This window comes from Pyrus communis, chromosome 10, assembly GCF_041283825.1.
Source record: "Pyrus communis isolate YQ-2024b chromosome 10, ASM4128382v1, whole genome shotgun sequence".
NCBI lineage: Eukaryota > Viridiplantae > Streptophyta > Magnoliopsida > Rosales > Rosaceae > Pyrus > Pyrus communis.
The window spans coordinates 32,870,955-32,889,352 of record NC_142574.1 but is presented as its reverse complement, the minus strand read 5'-3'; the positions used below and the strand labels follow the sequence as shown (position 1 = coordinate 32,889,352).

The 18,398-nt window shown below is 36.1% G+C and overlaps 1 protein-coding gene and 1 long non-coding RNA gene across 2 annotated transcripts; both read right to left on the bottom strand.

The window, feature by feature from the left end:
- Positions 1-1,205: 1,205 nt before the first annotated feature.
- LOC148693947 (uncharacterized) lies at positions 1,206-4,402 on the bottom strand. Its single transcript, XR_015951914.1, has 3 exons — positions 4,314-4,402; positions 1,977-3,232; positions 1,206-1,730 (listed from the first exon to the last, which is right to left on the bottom strand). It is a non-coding gene; the product is annotated as an uncharacterized LOC148693947 (long non-coding RNA).
- An 836-nt stretch (positions 4,403-5,238) lies between these two features.
- Positions 5,239-11,154, bottom strand: LOC137730286 (tonoplast dicarboxylate transporter-like). Its single transcript, XM_068469345.2, has 6 exons — positions 10,618-11,154; positions 6,861-7,338; positions 6,360-6,403; positions 6,183-6,278; positions 5,560-6,073; positions 5,239-5,442 (listed from the first exon to the last, which is right to left on the bottom strand). Exons 1-6 carry the CDS (start codon positions 11,038-11,040, stop codon positions 5,405-5,407), a joined length of 1,593 nt encoding a protein of 530 aa, XP_068325446.2. The 5' UTR covers positions 11,041-11,154; the 3' UTR covers positions 5,239-5,404.
- Between the last annotated feature and the right edge of the window lie 7,244 nt (positions 11,155-18,398).

Sequence of the window (18,398 nt, the reverse complement as noted above, 5' to 3'; positions counted from 1 at the left end):
ATAAGAGCAATAATGCCCAATCAAACACAATCACTAAGGTAGGGGTATAATTATATGTGTGGTCCTCCTCTTCTTTTGGCCTTTTTCCTTCTTTTCCTTTAGTTTTCTTAAAAATGGTTGGTGGCTAGTATTGTCATGGCCCCAAGTTTGGTTTTGCCAAATCTTGTTACATGTTCAAAGTCACATGATCAATTATTCTAGCTACCCTCAATTTCGAAAGATAACGTGTGGGATTGAAAATAAGACCATCAAAACTCATATCACTTAATGATACGTAATTTGTTGGTGAAAGTGACATAAAACACGTATTGGGCAAGGCATTGATGATTCTTCTCCAAGTATCTCACACAAGATCAGGAAATAATGTCAACATGTGTATAAGTAGGGCATCAATCCTTCATGTGAGGCCATGTACATTTGATTTTATTTTGGAATAACTGAAGAAAGTTGGAGTTACATCATAAAATTAATTGGCAATATGATGAATAGACCAACTTACTTATAAGCTCATATGCAAGGTCCCTCATCTCTTCAATATGGGATTCATTCTCAACACGCCCCCCTCATGTGTGGTAAATTTCAAACCTAACACATGAACAAACACAAACGGGATGACGTGAAACGCGTGTGGCCGTTGGGCTTCACACGTGGGATAACCTGCTCTAATATCATGAAAATGTAAGATTCTACCATAAAAGTCTATGCAAAGTCCCTCCTCCCATCAATGTGAAATTTATTTTCAACAATGACTACTTAATTCTTTCATTTCTCTTCTTTCAAGTTTCAGCCTCATTTTCATTTCCTCTAGCCATGATCTCCTCGCGTGAGTATATCTTTCGATTCATCTGTTCATTCACCGCGAGGGAAAGGTCGAGTAACACAAAAAGCTTGAAAATGAGAGTGACTAGGGAAGCTTCCTTCTCTGTTTTCTAGTATGCAGTCCCTAGTAGGTTCAGATGTTCATATTCTCATCAGTCGGACGAAGACTATTGTTGTCTGTTCTTTCGCACTTTGAGAGAGACAGTATTTGAGAAACATTTATATGCTGATCAATTATTCGTCTTTAGTTTTTGGTGGTAAGTCAACTGCATATATTTATGATCATGTGAAAGTGGTTTTATGGGTTTTGGATTGCCAGAGATAATGTGCTAGCAAATAAGAAAGTAAAATAGCACTCAAAAGGAAGTATTGGTTGCAGCTTCTCAGAAAAAAATTTGTTTGATAGTAAATGCACACCCCCGGAATAGTTCAGATGATATTTGTGTAAAAAAATTTATTTAGGTTAAAAAAGATGGGGCTTTACTTTTGTACGCCCAACACACGAATTTAATCAGGCCCGTTTCACTACAAATTTGGAGGCCCATTATTCGGTTCATAGCTAAAACTTTACAAAGTTTGACCCGTTGCGTTGAATTTGTGAATTTTTCGTCAATCTGAAAGTTATCATCATCAGCTCCTCCCTCGTTTTCTCATAGGTACCAAAGTAGTCGCCACCGAACCTTTGCCTTCCTTGAACTTACTTGCACCGTGCGAAGGCGAACAAGAGAGCCTAGCATGTCCCTTCCTGACATCCTCTTGTGATACCATCAGATCAACCATCGACTGGTTGGCATCGTTAGAGGATGTTAGGTCGATCGGCACATGCTAGGGTCTCTTGCTGGTCCCGTCACGATGCAAGTAAAGGAATGCATAGGTATTTTGAGGACGATTGCCGGCGAGTACATTGGTACCTATGAGGAAACGAGGGAGTAGCTAATGATGGATATCTTGGAGTCAAAGAAATGAAGAAATGGACGTCATAAAATGGAGCCAAGGAAATGTATTTGATGTATAGAAGATACTAGAAAGTACTACCCGCGCGTTGCTGTGGGATTAGAAAATGCATGAAATATCATGTTTAAAATATAAAAAAGTTTGTGATAATAGTAAATTGTTTCAATTTAGGTACAATGAACTGAAACTTATAACAATCGTACCCAATGTTGTGAGAATAAAGGTTTTGGCTAGAATAACACTGGTTATATATGTGTTCCCTTCTGCATTTGTTGTTCCTGCTAGAATAAGAACAAATTTACAAAATAATTTGCGTATTTTGGTAAGAGATTAACAAATCAGTTATAATTTATGAGAGTAAATGTAAGAATGGATAACACACTTTAAATAACTATAAGTTCTATAGAAAAGCTTTTCAATCCAACATCATCCAAAACTATGAAATAGAATATATACCATGAATTAAAAAAAAAAAAATTCACAGATTCAACTTTCATAGCATATAAAACACAACTTTCACAATATTCAAATAAAAATAAAATTGTTGGAAGGCTGAAAGGAAAAATCCAAAATTGTTTACCTTGAGCATAAAGGGCTTCGAAAGCTGCAGCCCCAAAAAATTAAGAGCAAAGTGCTTTGAAAGAAAAAACAAAAGCAAATCATACAACCAAACGACTAACGATATACTCGCAAAACCATTAATAGCATCTTTCGAACCATTCATTATGCTTATTCATGTCATTTTAGTATCAAATGTTTTAGGAATCTAAGCTCATCAAAGCATAACTTCAACAAAATACACATAGCAAATCGATACTTAATTTCGCATGATACAACTAAAAAAAGTATAAATACACCGAAGAAGCGACTTTTCATTCCCAATGGTCATTTTTATGTGTCTTGCTTGCCTTTAGCAACCCATCTACCCAATAACAAATAATCATTTGTGCCTTGAAGCTCAGAAATGCAAAATATTGATAGTCAAAAACTCAGTTAAAAAAGCAAGGAATCGATAACCTCTTAAGGAAAAACAACAAAGAAAGCCATTGGGTTACCATAGTCAAGCGCTCTCAATTGTCTTGAAATAGGGGTACCACCATAGACACATATCCAAACCAGACGCAACGGCTCATATTCTCTCAATGCATTGGTTTGACACAAAACACAGAGCCCTAAGATCTTGTAGTACGATTTGGATTTTTCCTGCGCATGCATATACTACAAAAGTAATATAGTTAATTGAAAAAAAGACTCTGGCTTATCACTTGCACCCATGTTTCCAATTGCTTCTTGTGTTTTATTAATTTTTCTTCTCTAATTAAAAATAAATCATACATACTCCAAAAACCAAAAAGAAATTGTTGCAAAGGGGAAATTGGAAAATCATACCACATCAAATGTTGCACGGAAGGTATCTGTAGAACCAAGCAGAAAATTATGTGAGCATAGAACCGTCTATCTGCAATTAGTCAGTACACAATCAAAATTTTAAAGAGGTCCTTTATGTTAACAATACAATCACCCATGCTAATTGAATATTCTGTAATGTCAGCTAACACGGCATACGTAGGAAGAGCCTAAATAAAGATAAATGATTTAAACCTTCGACTAAGAAAATGACATCGTACAACATAGGATTGTCTACATACTGCTCCCCCAGATAGACCGGCATGAAGATTTATCCACCATCACAGGCAATTCATACGAAATAAATACTTTATTACAAAATGAAAGTGATTTTAAATGCCAAAAAGCAGCCATAGAATTCAATTTCTTTCCACAAAAACTATATTGAATCAAGCAAATGAATAGACTTTAGTTTTGTTCGAGCAGAATTCAAAAATCTAAAACCTGATATTAGAAAAGCTTATTAACATCTCAACCAACAACCTTTAGCTCATATTCAAACATTGTGGATTCAGTTTCTACAATGAAACCCGCTACATGAGAGAAAATTTTGACTCATATGGGTGATATTACATCTAATTGAAGAAACTAAAACTAAAGTATAGCAAACTATACTTGTAATAAAGCCAGTTATATTTGTTTAATGATGACATGATATATTTACTTTATCGGGACAAGATAAACTATGTGATCACACAAAACTAAAACTAAGATGCGTTAAATAGTTTTTTTCTTCAATTAGTTCTATATGTCTAAATGATAATTTTTCATTTTTATTATAAAACATGTGATTATGGACCGAAACAAATGAATTTTTTTATTTTTTCAATACAAGCTATTGAAAGAAAGGATTCAAACTTGATAATTTGGGTGGGGGAAAGTATAAACTCTTGTGAACTCTTAAGTTTAAAATGAGAAGATAAAAGAGAAAAGATTTCGATTTTTGTTGCGGTCCTATTTGATTAGGAATGTAATTGTGTAAATCTTAACATATCTGTGATATCCTTATGGGATTCTACCATATCTTTTAGACTATATATTATCCTATTAGAGTTGTAATCATATTGTGATAAGAAATTAACCTTCCCTGCTGCTATAAATAAAGACACAATGGAGTAGAATAGAACACGCACCTCACAATTACACATTTATCTCTTCTTTCTCTATGCCGCACCCCCTCTCTCTCTGGCCTCCATAATTGTTCAGCAAATTATGTCTACAACACAACACGTTATCAACACAAGAGTTATGCCTACAACACTTATCAGCACAAGAGAGTTTGATCTTTAATTAGGGGAGTATTACATTTTAATTATTCTTTTATGATTAATTTATTATTTTATTGAATTGGTTTACATGCTATTAATTCAATTTAATTTTTATGTGTTGAACGTGATACAACGCATTGGAGATGCAATTCCGGTTTTCCGAGATGAATCTTTTACAAATTCAAAAGCTTTTGTTGTTTTCTATCAATTATAAACGCTTAAAATAAAGTAAAATATTTGAAATGATTGTGAAGCATGAAAACATTCCTCATGATGCATGAACCTCCTACATTTATATTTACCTTCCGATATACACACACACACACACATACGTTTCATGCATTACGCAATTTTTGCTATGTGGAATTTGTGAGGAAAATTATGCCCGCACTTCGCTACATGGAGATTAGCCATTGTTCAAAGTTCAAAAATCTTCCCCGCGAGGTTGAAGAGCAAGGAGTTTGGAGAAAGAAAAATTGATCATGAATAGTGATCAATAACAGCCCAGAAAATCACCATCTCCGTGGAAGCCTCTGATCATTGATTTATCTTGGTTACTCTAGCCTTAAACTTTGTGTGCGATATATATTGTGGTGTGCTGTTAAAACTTAAATTTTCTTGGGATGTAGTGTTAGTTTATTAGAGATGATGTAATGGTGTGATCTTGTATAATAAGCAAAAATATATATGCATTAGTTGTACTTTATTTATTTGTTTGGTTTAAAGTTAATTTGATTTGATGTACATAATCACACATATTTATAAGGTTGATCATCATGGACATCATATATGAAATGTAAATTTAAAATCGTGCTTCGAATTCATATAGGTATCTCACAATCACATATAGCCTCACAAATGAATGGGATCATAAGATTATCGCTAACGAAACATGTTCTGCTTTTTATTATGCCGTGAGATTTTGTGAGACATCGTAACAGTATTGAACTTTCAAGTCACTGAACTGGTTCACTTGTCCTAAATACATAAGCTCCTGCAATAGCCAAAACTCAATAGTTACTTATGAACTACAACATCACGTAGAACTAGTGAAGATGAAAACTGATCAAAATTTAAGTGAGCTAAATAATGAAGAGAAAAGGAATGATACCAAGAGTGGGCATCAAAAGGGACAACACAGCAATCCCAACAATCTTCAATGGCAAGCCAATCTTGATCATATCTTGGATCTCAATGTGGCCAGTGGCGAATCCTACGGTATTTGAAGGAGTTGCCGTAGGAAGCAAGAAAGCAAATTGTGCCCCAATGCCTCCCGGAATCATCAGAAGGAGAGGATGCACATGCATACGTTTGGCAATTTGAATTAGGAGAGGAATAATAAGCGTGGTTGTTGCATTGTTTGATATGATCAACTCAGTGATGGAACTACTTATGAGACACACAGCAGGTGCAATTGCAACATATGGGACTGCCTCCAAAAAAGCTAGGGTTTCGGATAATATATTAGCAAGGCCACTGGATCGAACTCCGTCAGTTATAGCTAAACCAGCACCTAGTAACAATATGATATTCCAGGGTAGCTTCTTGCATTTTTCCCAGTCCATCAACTTCTCACCTTTTTGTTTTTGGCTTGGAATTGTGAACAAAAAAGTTGCAATCATAACCTACAAACATTTCAAGTCACACTTGAAAATTTGATCCAACAAAAGGTCTGTTTATAAGGCTATTTCGTGTTTAAAGTTAGAACACATAAGAAGAAATATCAATACTCACACTGACAGTTCCATCTCCGGCATGCCCGTTGAAGAGGACTCCCCAACCCGGAATATCCTCCGTTATGCTTCTTGTCATCCACAAAACAATCAGCATCTGCATAAAATGCTAGTCATAATAACTGGAGGACACATCCATACTCAAAAACTATGCGAAACTGAGTACTTGGGGACGCACCGAAAACAAAGCCAGTACCATCTTCTCAGCAAAAGCCATTGGACCTGCCGGTTGCCGCATCAACAATTGTAAGTTGATTTGGAAATACAATTACACAGAAGGTGTTCTCTAGTGCCTAAGATTGGATACTGAACATTGGACCAAAAGCAAACAAGAACATGACCAATACGGTGATACCATGTGTTAACTATTTTATTATGGCATTTGGGGTATCCACAACAATTGCTATAAAAAAAAGAGTGGTTTTTTCGAAATTGCTTTTGTAAGAAACATTTTTTCTCATCAACGCTTTAATATCACTACTTTCATTATAAACAAGTTGATTTTTTTATTAAAAGTCCTACTCCCTCAAAGACACATTTGAAATTTTTTTGCCTAATTTATTTAGAAGCAGTTTTAGTCATCAAAAAATTCACACACAACAATGCGTGATTGATTTAGGATACACCACAATTTGATGCTGATTGCATGTAAGTTGCTCTAATGTTTGAGAGATCCTACCTAGCAATTTGAGCTCCTCCTTCAAATGGGATTTGTCTAAATAAACAGAGAGAGCCTGGCCTGAACTCCTTGAGCAATACAAGCAGCAAAGCAAACCCCACAAAGCCAAGAACATCAACAATGCCGAAGGGAAGGCGAAACCGAACCAGGTGCTGAAGGTGATCGGAGCTGCTTGTGGGAAATAGCTCTTCCACATTCCAACCAATATGAGATTGACATCGGTCCCCGTCAGAGTGCTCATCCCTCCTATGGTTATGGAGTATAACACCCCCAGAATCACCGCTTTGCAAAAGTTGCTCACGACCACGGACTGGTCGGGACCCGTCGGAAACCGCCGGAGAATGCCGGTGGCTACGGGCATCATCATCACGGCAGTTGCCGTGTTGTGCATCCACATGCTGATGAATGTTGCGGTCCCACATATTCCCAGCAGCATCAATGGCGGATTCAAGGGGTCTCCATAGAACACCAGGGTTATCTGTGTTCGGGGGGAAAAAAAAGGGTTAACTAGTAATACTAAGTAAATCAACTTATCCAATTTGTAAATATGTCACTAATAAAAAATAAGTGTTACTAAGCTTATCCAATGTCTTATCCTTTCACCCATTTTGAAATTGTACTTTTATTGACAAATTTGTCCTTGTATGGAATCACTTTACTTAAAAGACCAATCATTCATATCTTGCCCCAACCCCCTTCACCTCCACAATTAGGATAAATTATTGAGTAATGCAAGGAGATTAAATTAGCAAACTAAATTATATGTCACCAATAGAAATGAGCACGTCTATCAATACTTAAGTAATAAATCAATCATAAACTTACATGTCATTTAGTTTTCAAAATTTAATCTATAAATTTAGTCTCCTTAGCATTACTCTAAATTATTGGAAAATGATCCTCGTCGGATCATTTTCTTGGGGATCCCATGATCATGATCATTTATCGTACATCGTGTGGTCAATTTTTGTTAAGTACTATTTTATATTCATTTAAATTTTAAATTTTAAAATAATTTATGACCACACGATGTACAATGAATGATCACGATCACGGAATTTCTAGGATCTCCAAGGAAAAGTGTCACATCCCAGGCTCGACTCCACCGTAGCACGATATTATCCGCTTTGGGCCCCGACCATGCCCTTACGGTTTTGTTTTTGGGAACTCACATGAGAACTTCCCGATGGGTCACCCATCCTGGGAATACTCTCACGCGCTACTCGCTTAACTTCGGAGTTCCTACAGAACCCGAAGCCAGTGAGCTCCCAAAAAGCTTCGTGCTAGGTAAAGATGAGAATATACATATAAGGATCACTCCCCTAGGCGACGTGGGATGTCACAATCCACCCCCCTTAGGGGCCTGACGTCCTCGTAGGCACACCACGGCCAGGGTTAGGCTCTGATACCAAATTGTCACATCCCGGGCTCGGCCCCCACCACATTCCGGGCTCGACTTCACCGTAGAACGATATTGTCCGTTTTGGGCCTCGATCACGCCCTCACGATTTTTTTTTTGGGAACTCACACGAGAACTTCGAGATGGGTCACCCATCCTGGAAATGCTCTCGCGCACTACTCACTTAACTTCGGAGTTCCTACAGAACCCGAAGCCAATGAGCTCCCAAAAGGCCTCGTGCTAGGTAGAGATGAGAATATACATATAAGGATCACTCCCCTGGGCGATGTGGGATGTCACAAAAAGGATCTGAGTGGTAATACAGTATTACCACATACATAACTTCCACCCAAAATTTAACACATACACAATTATTATACAGCTGGACTTAAAGCTTATTTTAACATAAAAACGAAAAGTAAGGAAAAAAAAAACTTGAAGAACCTCATAACCACCACCCTCCCCAACCTCATCCTCCACAAAAAATCAAATGTAAGAAAAAAATTTTGCACAGGGCTATCTCTGAGATTTTGGGGGCCCTGTGCGAAATTTATAAAAGTGCCCCTCCTTAAGATAAGTCTTAAAAAATGTAAGACAATGTATTGAAGCTAGAAAACAATCACTTAAATCAAAACAAAGTTTATCACTCACTAATTGCAAAGTTTAAAAATGTCATTAATAATACGTAAAAGGAGTTACAAATATAATATTCACTAAATAATCAAAAGCAGTTCAATCTTAAACAACCAAAGAAGAAAATGAACTTAAAAAACTCTAACTTTAAAGTTTCACTTGAATATGTAACATTATTATATAATAATATTGAAAAAATATCGTCTTTTATGGTGTATTATTGACACTTTAAATATCTTATTGTACTTTAAATTTTTGTATTTAGAAAGAAAAAAAATTACTCTTATAAGGAGTGTAAGATGAGATTTTAACGTGCTAACAAAATCAATTTTTGAATATAGAACATTATTTCATAACAAAAGCAATTTTAAATATAGAATATTATTACATATAAATATTAGGTGACAAAAATTTTGGGGCCCTGTGCAACTGCACCTTTCGCACCTTCTCAACGCCCCCTCTGGATATTTGGAGTTGGAGTTATAGGGTATATTTGTTTAAAGCAAGGAAAATTGGAAGAAGCAATATATAGGGTTATTTTGGGAATAATGGTGGGTGGGAAAAGAGTTTATGTGTGTTTTGTTTTTTTATGATGAGTGTAAATATAAGGTGGGTAGAAAAATAAGACATTGAGGTGAGCATAATACTATTCTAGAAAATAAATACGTTAATCAATATTTAAGTAGTAATTCAATCATCGAGAGATTTTTTAGTATGCCGCAAACACCGCCCGTCAAATCAAGTATAATAATACAATTTGTTAGAAACTTGAAAAAAGAAACTCTAACAAATTTTATTATGACATTTAGCCGGGGGTATTCAATTAGGATTTTAAGAGAATTTAATTATTTTAATGAATCTAGGGGTATTCAATCAGGATTTTCAGTTATTCTCTAAAATTCAAGGTGTCTTCAATTAGAATTTTAAGATAGTTTATTAAAATCCTTAGAAATCCGAGTGTATTCAGTTAGGATTTTAAAGAAGTTTATAACATTCCAAGTGTATTCAATTAGAAATTGATTTTAAAGAATTTGAGAAAGTTGAGGAATTAGCGGGAATTGGAGAGATTTCGTAGTGTATTTTAAGCATCCACAAATATCACATCTCTTGTCACATCCCGGCCTGAGCGGGACCACTTCCCGGACCCGACTCCATCGTGCCAATCCTTAGGCGGGGTGTGTCATCTTCCCATGAGATTTTGAGGGAATTAAATCCAAATTTAATATGGAATCTCTACAAATCAATTAAACTCCATAAAAATCCATGAATTTATAAATCCATTAGTCTCTCAAATTCTCAATTGATACACCCCCTTAGTGTACCAAACCGAATTTCCGGCACATTGAAAAATTTATCTCAATCATCAACAACCACACGATATAGTTTTCAAAATTTAGTTTAAATAGATGATCTATTTAGCATTATCATAAATTATTCATGTACCTGAAGTTCAAATTTTGATTCTCCTTCACTAATATCGCTTGAATCCAAAAAATAAATTATTTTGAAAACCCTAAGCAGATAGTATGAGCTAGGATTCGGGCACAATGCAGCTCTCACCGTAGTAGGATTCGGAAACTCAAGCATCCAAATCTCAAGTTGTGACACGTATCAATATTATTGAAAATATATTTATGTTTGCTTTGTTGGTGACAATAATATTTTGTGAACATATATCACATGAATGAGGTAATATGAGAAAACTGCAACGAAAAGAGGACTCACATTCAAGGCGAATCTTTTGGGTATGTTATAATGCTCAACGGCGAGAGCCAAAATAAAGCTTCCAAGAACAAGGGCAATAACATCGTTCATGTAATAGTGGGCAACATCATCTGCAGAGGCAATTCCGAAGAGCGGGAAGAGGAAGAGAGGGGACAATGAGGTAACTGGCATCGGCACGGCCTCCGTGAGCCACCAAGCAAACACCCATACCAGCACCGCCAACATGTTCCGGCTGGCCACCGGGCCATCTAGCTTCACACAGAGGCATATGATGGTGCACAGAAGAGGTCCGAGGAGGATGAAGAAGTTCTCGAGTGTTAGAATGGATTTCAAGGATGAATGGAAGCTCTGCGACCGTTGGATTTGATCGTGGAGATGGAGAAGCGGGGTTTTGGGGTCTTCGGATATTGGATGATGATCCATGGTATTGATGTTGGATTGGATTACGGAAATCACTTGACTATATATTATAATGCGAGGAAATGGTGCTTTTATATTCGGTTTTGTATACAAAGAAGTAAGGCTTTTCTATCTAGTTAGGCGTACAGGTTAATTGGTTGGCCGGTATAGTGTGTCCGTCGTTATGTCTTTTGAGTTTGAGTCTTTTTATTTTTATAGAGTAATGCCATTTCTATTTACAAATTGTTCATGTTACTGATACATATTCTAATACAAATAAATTCTATAAATTAAAATGTTTTAAAATATCACATCTCAAAGCATATAAAATAATAGACAAATTTGTCTTTCTTTTTATATGTAATATCACACGTAGGTATTGCAGATCATTCGTGCGAGCTTTGAATAATATAACTTAGGTGTAAGAAGTTTTTGACTCATCACTAAAGCTGTAAACAAGTTTGGCTTTCATTTTGATATTGCTAATTAAATTGGATTTTGCTACTAATTGTCATATCTTCTATACATAAAGTGAGATGCATTGAACAGTGGGATTTGGTGTCACCGCCTTCGACAAAAGTAACTGAACCAAAATGCCCCTCAGCTAAAAAAATTCAAAATCAGCCCAAAATGATATATCAAATCATGCAAGGGTAATTTGGTAATTTGATTATCATAAATATAATATAAATATAAGTGGGAAGATAGAAAAGAATAAAAAGAATGAAAGGGTAGAGAGAAAATAATAAACAAATGACAAAATTGATTGTGCCCACGTGATGGGGAAAGAAAAATATAATAAAAAATAAGAAAAATTATGAATGTTGTGTTCAAAACGTCTTAAGAGGTGCGTAGCGTTGTTGATAAAAAAAAGAAAATAACGAAATAAAAAAAATATTGAAGCAATTCACGCATATAAATAACTTTAAAATGTATAAGTCACGCGTAGCGTGTCGTGATTCAAAAAAATATCTTTTGCACGCGGTTGTTTATTAAATATTATTTCTCAATTTTTAAACACTTAAGATGTGCATTGTGCCGGTTATAAAAAAAGTCTCTCGTACTCGCATAATAATGTGATTTAATTAATTGTCAAATGATCATTTTTTTAACAAACGATGTTATCTACACTAAGGGGAGGGAGTGACTTTAGCCTCACAATGGGCTAGCAATCAATTGTTTATTAAATATTATTTTTCCAATCTTAGTGTAAATTCAATAAAATGTAGATGGAAATTGAAATACCGCTTTTATTAATATGGATTCAGCTGTTTTGATTAGTTAAAACTTAAAAGACCGCTTTTGTTAAATGTATATATTATTCATTAATATTTTATTATTCATTTCCATCTACATTAATAAATATATTTAAAACATGTACATCGCGCGTAGCACGTCGTAATTCAAAAAATATCTTCTACACGCGCGTGATCGCTTGTATGGAGGCTAGTTATATATAAAGCCAATGGTGAGATGAACAGTGGCTTGGATCAAGCATGGGACAAAATTTTGTCGTCACCCCCTTTGACAGAAATAACTGGACCAAACTGCCCCTCAGCCAAAAAATTTCAAAACCTACCCAAAATAATATATCAAATCATGTAAGGGTAAGTTGGTAATTTGGTCATAATAAAATAAAAATAAATATAAATGGGAAGAGAGAAAAGAATAAAAAAATAAAATGAGAGAGAGAGGAAAGAATAAACAAATGACAAGTTGATGGTGTCTAAGTGATGGGGAAGAATAATATAATAAAAAATAAGAAAAATCATGAATGTTATGTTCAAAACATGTTAATAGGCATGTAGCGCTAGTGATAAAAAAAGAAAATAACAAAATAAAAAAATATTGAAGCAATTCATGCATATAAATACATTTAAAATGTCTAAGTCACGCGTAGCGTGCTATGATTCAAAAAATACCTTTTGAATGCGGTTGTATATTAAATATTATTTCTTAATTTTTAAACACTTAAGAGGTGTGTAGTATTAGTTATATATATAAAAAAAATAAAAAATAAATAAAAAAAGTCTCTCGCACATGCATAATAATATGATTCAATTGCTTGTCAAATGATTTTTTTTTTTTTAACAAACGATGTTATCTACACTAAGAGGAGAGAATGGGCTTTGTTTCACAATGGACTAACAATCAGTTGTTTATTAAATATTATTTTTTCTAATCTTATTGTAAATTCAATAATATGTAGATAGAAATTGAAATATCGTTTTTATTAATATAGATTCAGCTACTTTGATTAGTTAAAAGACCGCTTTTATTAAATGTATTTACTATTTATTTTTATCTACATTAATAAATACATTTAAAACATGTAAATCACGTGTAACATGTCGTGATTCAAAATATTTTTTGCACGTGTGTGAGCACGTGCATAAAGGCTAGTTGTCATTTATTCGCTTAAGAGTTAGCAAAATTTATATCCAAGAACATGGCAAAGTGTGATATTTTCTGACAAATGACCTCTCATTCAAATTTAGTGTGGTCATGCGCGTGCATGAACGCTAATTGTCATTTATTCACTTAAGAGTTAGCAAAATTTATATCCAAGAACATGGCAATGTGTGACATTTTCTAATAGGTGGTGACACACCCCGACCGAGATCAGGGCGTGCTGGCCGTCACGTGGAAGTGACGTAGCCACGTGCACAGTGCGGAAGCTAATAAAATAGTAATACAAATAGTGCGAATAAATAAAAACTAGCAACATAAGGTGATAGAAACAAGTGCTAGCATAGGTGGGACACAGATTCAGAGCAATAAGTCTACAACAGTCCAAAAGAAAAATAATGCGACAACAGTACACCCGAAGGTGACCTTACGCTGGTGGTCGTCTGTCAGAAATGCCGGGAAAGCCCTCTGGGAAACTACCGAACCTGCTAGACAACTAGAACCTGGAGGGGCGCAAAACAAAAGCGTGAATGGGCAAAAACAAAGCTTTTCGAAAACCATTTAGTAAAAACATTCTAACCCCTCGCCGTAAAACCTGTATACTTCCCAGAAAATAAACATATATACGTATATGTAGATATGCCAATCATGCTCAAGAATATGCCATGTCGAAACCTCAGAATAAAATGCAAGTGCTCAGGTATAATTCATAACAATAACATATAATCTGGCAGCCGGAGTCACCTAACGTGACCTGTACGGCTGCATATAGAGCTCAAATCTCAATCTCAATAACTAAACCTGCCCACGAGTCGGAACCACCTAAAGTGGTCTGTACGACAGGCCTGGGTGTAATACATATAAACGCTCTAGTGCTACGATCACGTGAAGGCTGGGCGAATAATCGCGGGTCACCTAGGAGTCGGAACCACCTAAAGTGGTATGTACGACATGACTGTGCACCTAACTTGGATCCAAGCTGAGCATGTGGTGCGGGAGGTGAACATCACGTGAAGGACTGTGCCCTACTCTGGGCGGGAGCACTAACACCGGGGGTGCAGGTTATGAGCTCTCTAAGCATCTCGTATCGCTACTGAATGTAAACATGAATAACACTTACCTGGCACTTACCTGTGCGTCCACAGCACCAAATATGCATGCATATATATAACCGATTGATAATGCAACTAACGATGCATAAACAATGATAATGTAATGCATGACATATAACTAATAAACATTTAAATCAATTTCTGGGAAAATATAGTATATATGTATATACGGAAAACCAAAAGCCCACTCACTGGTATGTGGAAGGGTCGTAGCCCCCCTGCCTCGAGTGACCACGCTCGTCCTCGGGATACGTATCACCTATATGCGAAACAACTACAAAAACGTTAATTTTAAAGCACATAACCTACCTTTCACAATAACTTCTCATACATTGCTCAAATGGGGCAAATGAATATACCAACGTGCTCTACTCAACCTCAGGATCACACCCAAATTTTTAGAAAAATTTTTCACTGCCGCACGAGCCGACCACGCGCAGGCACGTGCCTGGCACGCTGACGGCGTCAACTGACGCCGTATGGGAATATTCCGTTAGTTCTAACGGATTCCGTCAACGGCGTCAGGAATATTCCGTCAGACTTGATGGAATATTCCGTCACCTTCTCCGGCGAGCCTCCGGCGCCGTCGCCGGCGCCGGAAAACTGGAAAATTTTCAAACTTCGATATCTCCTTCGTTTTTCACCCAAATTTGACAAAATTGGTACTAAAATGAAGCTTAGAACTAGGGGAACACAATTATACCACTTTTAAGGGTTAAAAACTACGAAATCTCACCTGTCAAAACAACCCAACTCCGGCCAACTTCGAAACCAATGATCCCGACGTCCAAATCCTTCAAACGAACCACTCCGAGCCTCCTTGGGACCCCACCAAGCTTCCTACAAGCTTGAAATTTCCTAAAATGTGAGAAATCACGTGTGCATGAATAGTACCCCAAATCGGGCTTCGTGGAATCGACGTGAAAACAATAGTGTTCTTACCTGAAAATGGTACGGTTGGACTCCCACGAGCCTCACGAGCTTGAATATGGCCTTGGTTTCCTCGATCTGTGGGTGTTTGATGGGTTTTGGATGTATGTCCGTACGTATATGGTGAAAGGGAAGGGAAATGGGGCTCGGAAGGATCACAGGGAAAGGGACAGAAAGGTGTGGAGTATGGGAGTGTGTGTGTGGCTCCAAATATGCCAACCAAACTCAAAAACGACAAATGAACGTAAAGAAATCAAACTAGGGGCAATTTCGTCTTTTCACACGTGCGTTAAAATGTTTCTGGGACGGGCTGTCACAGGTGGCCTCTCATTCAAATTTAGTGCGAGCAAAGAGGCCACGAAACAGAGCCACGTGTGCAGAAAGGGACTACAAATTGCCACAACCATTGAACTTGATAATAATGCAAGGTCCAGCCAGGCTCTGAATGATCGTACTATAAACCATGTAGCATGAAATAAATCAACGGATTTCTTTCCATCAAGACTATAAGATCAAGCGATCCGGATCTTTGAAATTTTATCTAGCGGCCAATTTGTTTTAATTCTTTAAAAGTTATAATAATTTTTTACTATTAGATAAAATTTAAAAATCTAAATCACTTAATCCAATAATCTTGATGGAAGATATTCGGAGATAATCTCTTTCCGATGTCAATGTCAAAAAACAATGAAGAAACTGTGGAATGGTTCGGTGGAGGGATAGAGAAGCTTGTTCACAATTAGTTTGATTTTTATATCGTTTTCTTGACCTCGAAATGATGTGTATGTACACGTGGCAGACCCAAATACATTTTATCACTGAAGATTAAGCTTACAAGTGATATTGGATTATTTTTTAAGATAATGATAAAAAGATTATCAATTTAAATCGTATGAAGTGATCGTTGATAATTACATTATTATTATTATTATTATTATTATTATTATTATTATTATTATTAACGTGCTTATTTTTTTATTAGTATAATCCGATCACGACATGTAAAAATAATTCATATCAATCTCTAGCTGCCCTCAATTTCGAAATAAAACGTGTGGGACTGAAAATAAGACCTTCAAAAATCATCTCTTAGTGATATGTATTTTGTTAATGAAAGTGACGTAAAACACATATTGGGCAAGGCCTTGATGATTCTTCTCCAAGTATCTCACACGGGATCAGGAAATGTTAACGTGTGTACAAGTAGGGCATCACTCCATGTGAGGCATTGTACATTTGGTTTTATTTTGAAATAATTAAACAAAGTTAGAGTTCTACCGTAAAATTAATTAGCAATATAAGGAGTAGTCCAACTTAATTCTATGCAAAGTCCATTCTCTTATCAATATGAGATTCATTCTCAACACTCCTCCTCATGTGTGTCGAATTTTCAAACCTAATACGTGGACAACACAAACGGGATGACGTGAAGCACGTTTAACAATAACAACTTAATTCTTTCATTTCTCTCCTTCAAGTTTCAGTCTCACTTTCATTTCCTGTAGCCATGATCTCCACACGTAAGTATATCTTTCGATTCAGATGATCATGTTATCCTCAGTCGGACAAAGACTGCTGTTCGTTTCTTTCAGACTTTGAGAGAGACAGAGTTTGAGAAACATTTATATGCTGATCATATATAATATGATCATGTGAAAGTGGTTTTGTAGGTTTTGGATTGCCAGAGATCATGTGCGAGCAAATAAGAAAGTAAAATAGCACTAAAAGGGGAGTATTCGTGGCAACTTGTGAGAAAATTTTTTGTTTGATATTAAGGTACCGTTTAGTACGTGGGACGGGACGGAACAGAGTGGGACAAGGCGTTCCGTTCCACGTTTGGTGCGCCTAAAACGGGTGGAACGAGTTGTTCTACGGGACGAGTTTTGGGTGAATTTTCGTTCCACCTTACCCCCCTGAAATGACTCGTTCCACATCCGTGGAACACAAAATTATAACCTCTCCGTCTCCTTCTTCTTCCTCCTTGTTTCCATCCGAGGGCATCTTTCCTCCCGCTCCGTTCCGTTCTGTCTTGTCCCGTCCCGTCCCGTCCCGTCTGCATACCAAACGATACCTAAAGGCACGGGTAACCCTAAGCCGTAAATATAATGCGTAAACAGAGAACCCTAGCTCCTTCCTTCTCTTAAAGTTAAACAAAACTTAGAGCGAGAAATCAACATTAGGTACTATGTTAAAACTAAAACCAAGACACTAATAAGATTGATTAAAGAAGAATTAATAATCCAAGTACCTCGCAAGGGACGATTTCTTTGCAGGCATTGAAGTTGGTGCCTTCGTCCATGAATATTCTGCACCTATCGCATTTGATGTCGATGGAAAGCCTCAACTTAGAAATTGGAAAGGGTAGTGCTATTCTCATCCTATTTTTAGGTTTCACATTCCCTCTTAATTTTAAATAAAATAAAAAAAATCAATCGTCAAATATTAACAAGAATGTGAGAATAAAAATATATGTATGAATAACATTATGTATGGTAAATATCCGACGATTCTCATGTTGGTACGCAATCACAAAATTTTATATAAAAGATAATGAATATAGTAGAAAGGAAACACATACATGTTAAAAGCTTCGTAAGACTCGTAATCAAATTGAAAATTCATCATACACAAGGTTATATTAAATTCACTAATTCATAGTATTTCTCAAAGTTTTGCTTTTGTTTCTTTTTATACCTAGAACCAGATCAAAGACAACTCAAATGCCGGCACAAAAATAGAAAGAGTCATGCCACCTAAAATTGAATTCTTCTAAGATTTATTGCTTGATTTTGCATGCCTTGTCGTATTGTATAAGGTCTATCGAATGCTAGATGCAGATGCACAAATTAAATCGATATGAACATCATGAGGTATCTCGTAACAAAATCGGTTGTATTTGTTTAATGATGACATAATATATTTACTGTATCG

Coding starts and splice junctions, on each gene's coding strand:
- LOC137730286 (XM_068469345.2), bottom strand. CDS start 11,040: ATGGATCATCATCCAATATCCGAAGACCCCAAAACCCCGCTTCTCCAT. Junction 6,404..6,860: donor GGAGGAGCTCAAATTGCTAG/GTAGGATCTCTC, acceptor GGCAACCGGCAG/GTCCAATGGCTTTTGCTGAG. Junction 6,279..6,359: donor TGGTACTGGCTTTGTTTTCG/GTGCGTCCCCAA, acceptor CATTTTATGCAG/ATGCTGATTGTTTTGTGGAT.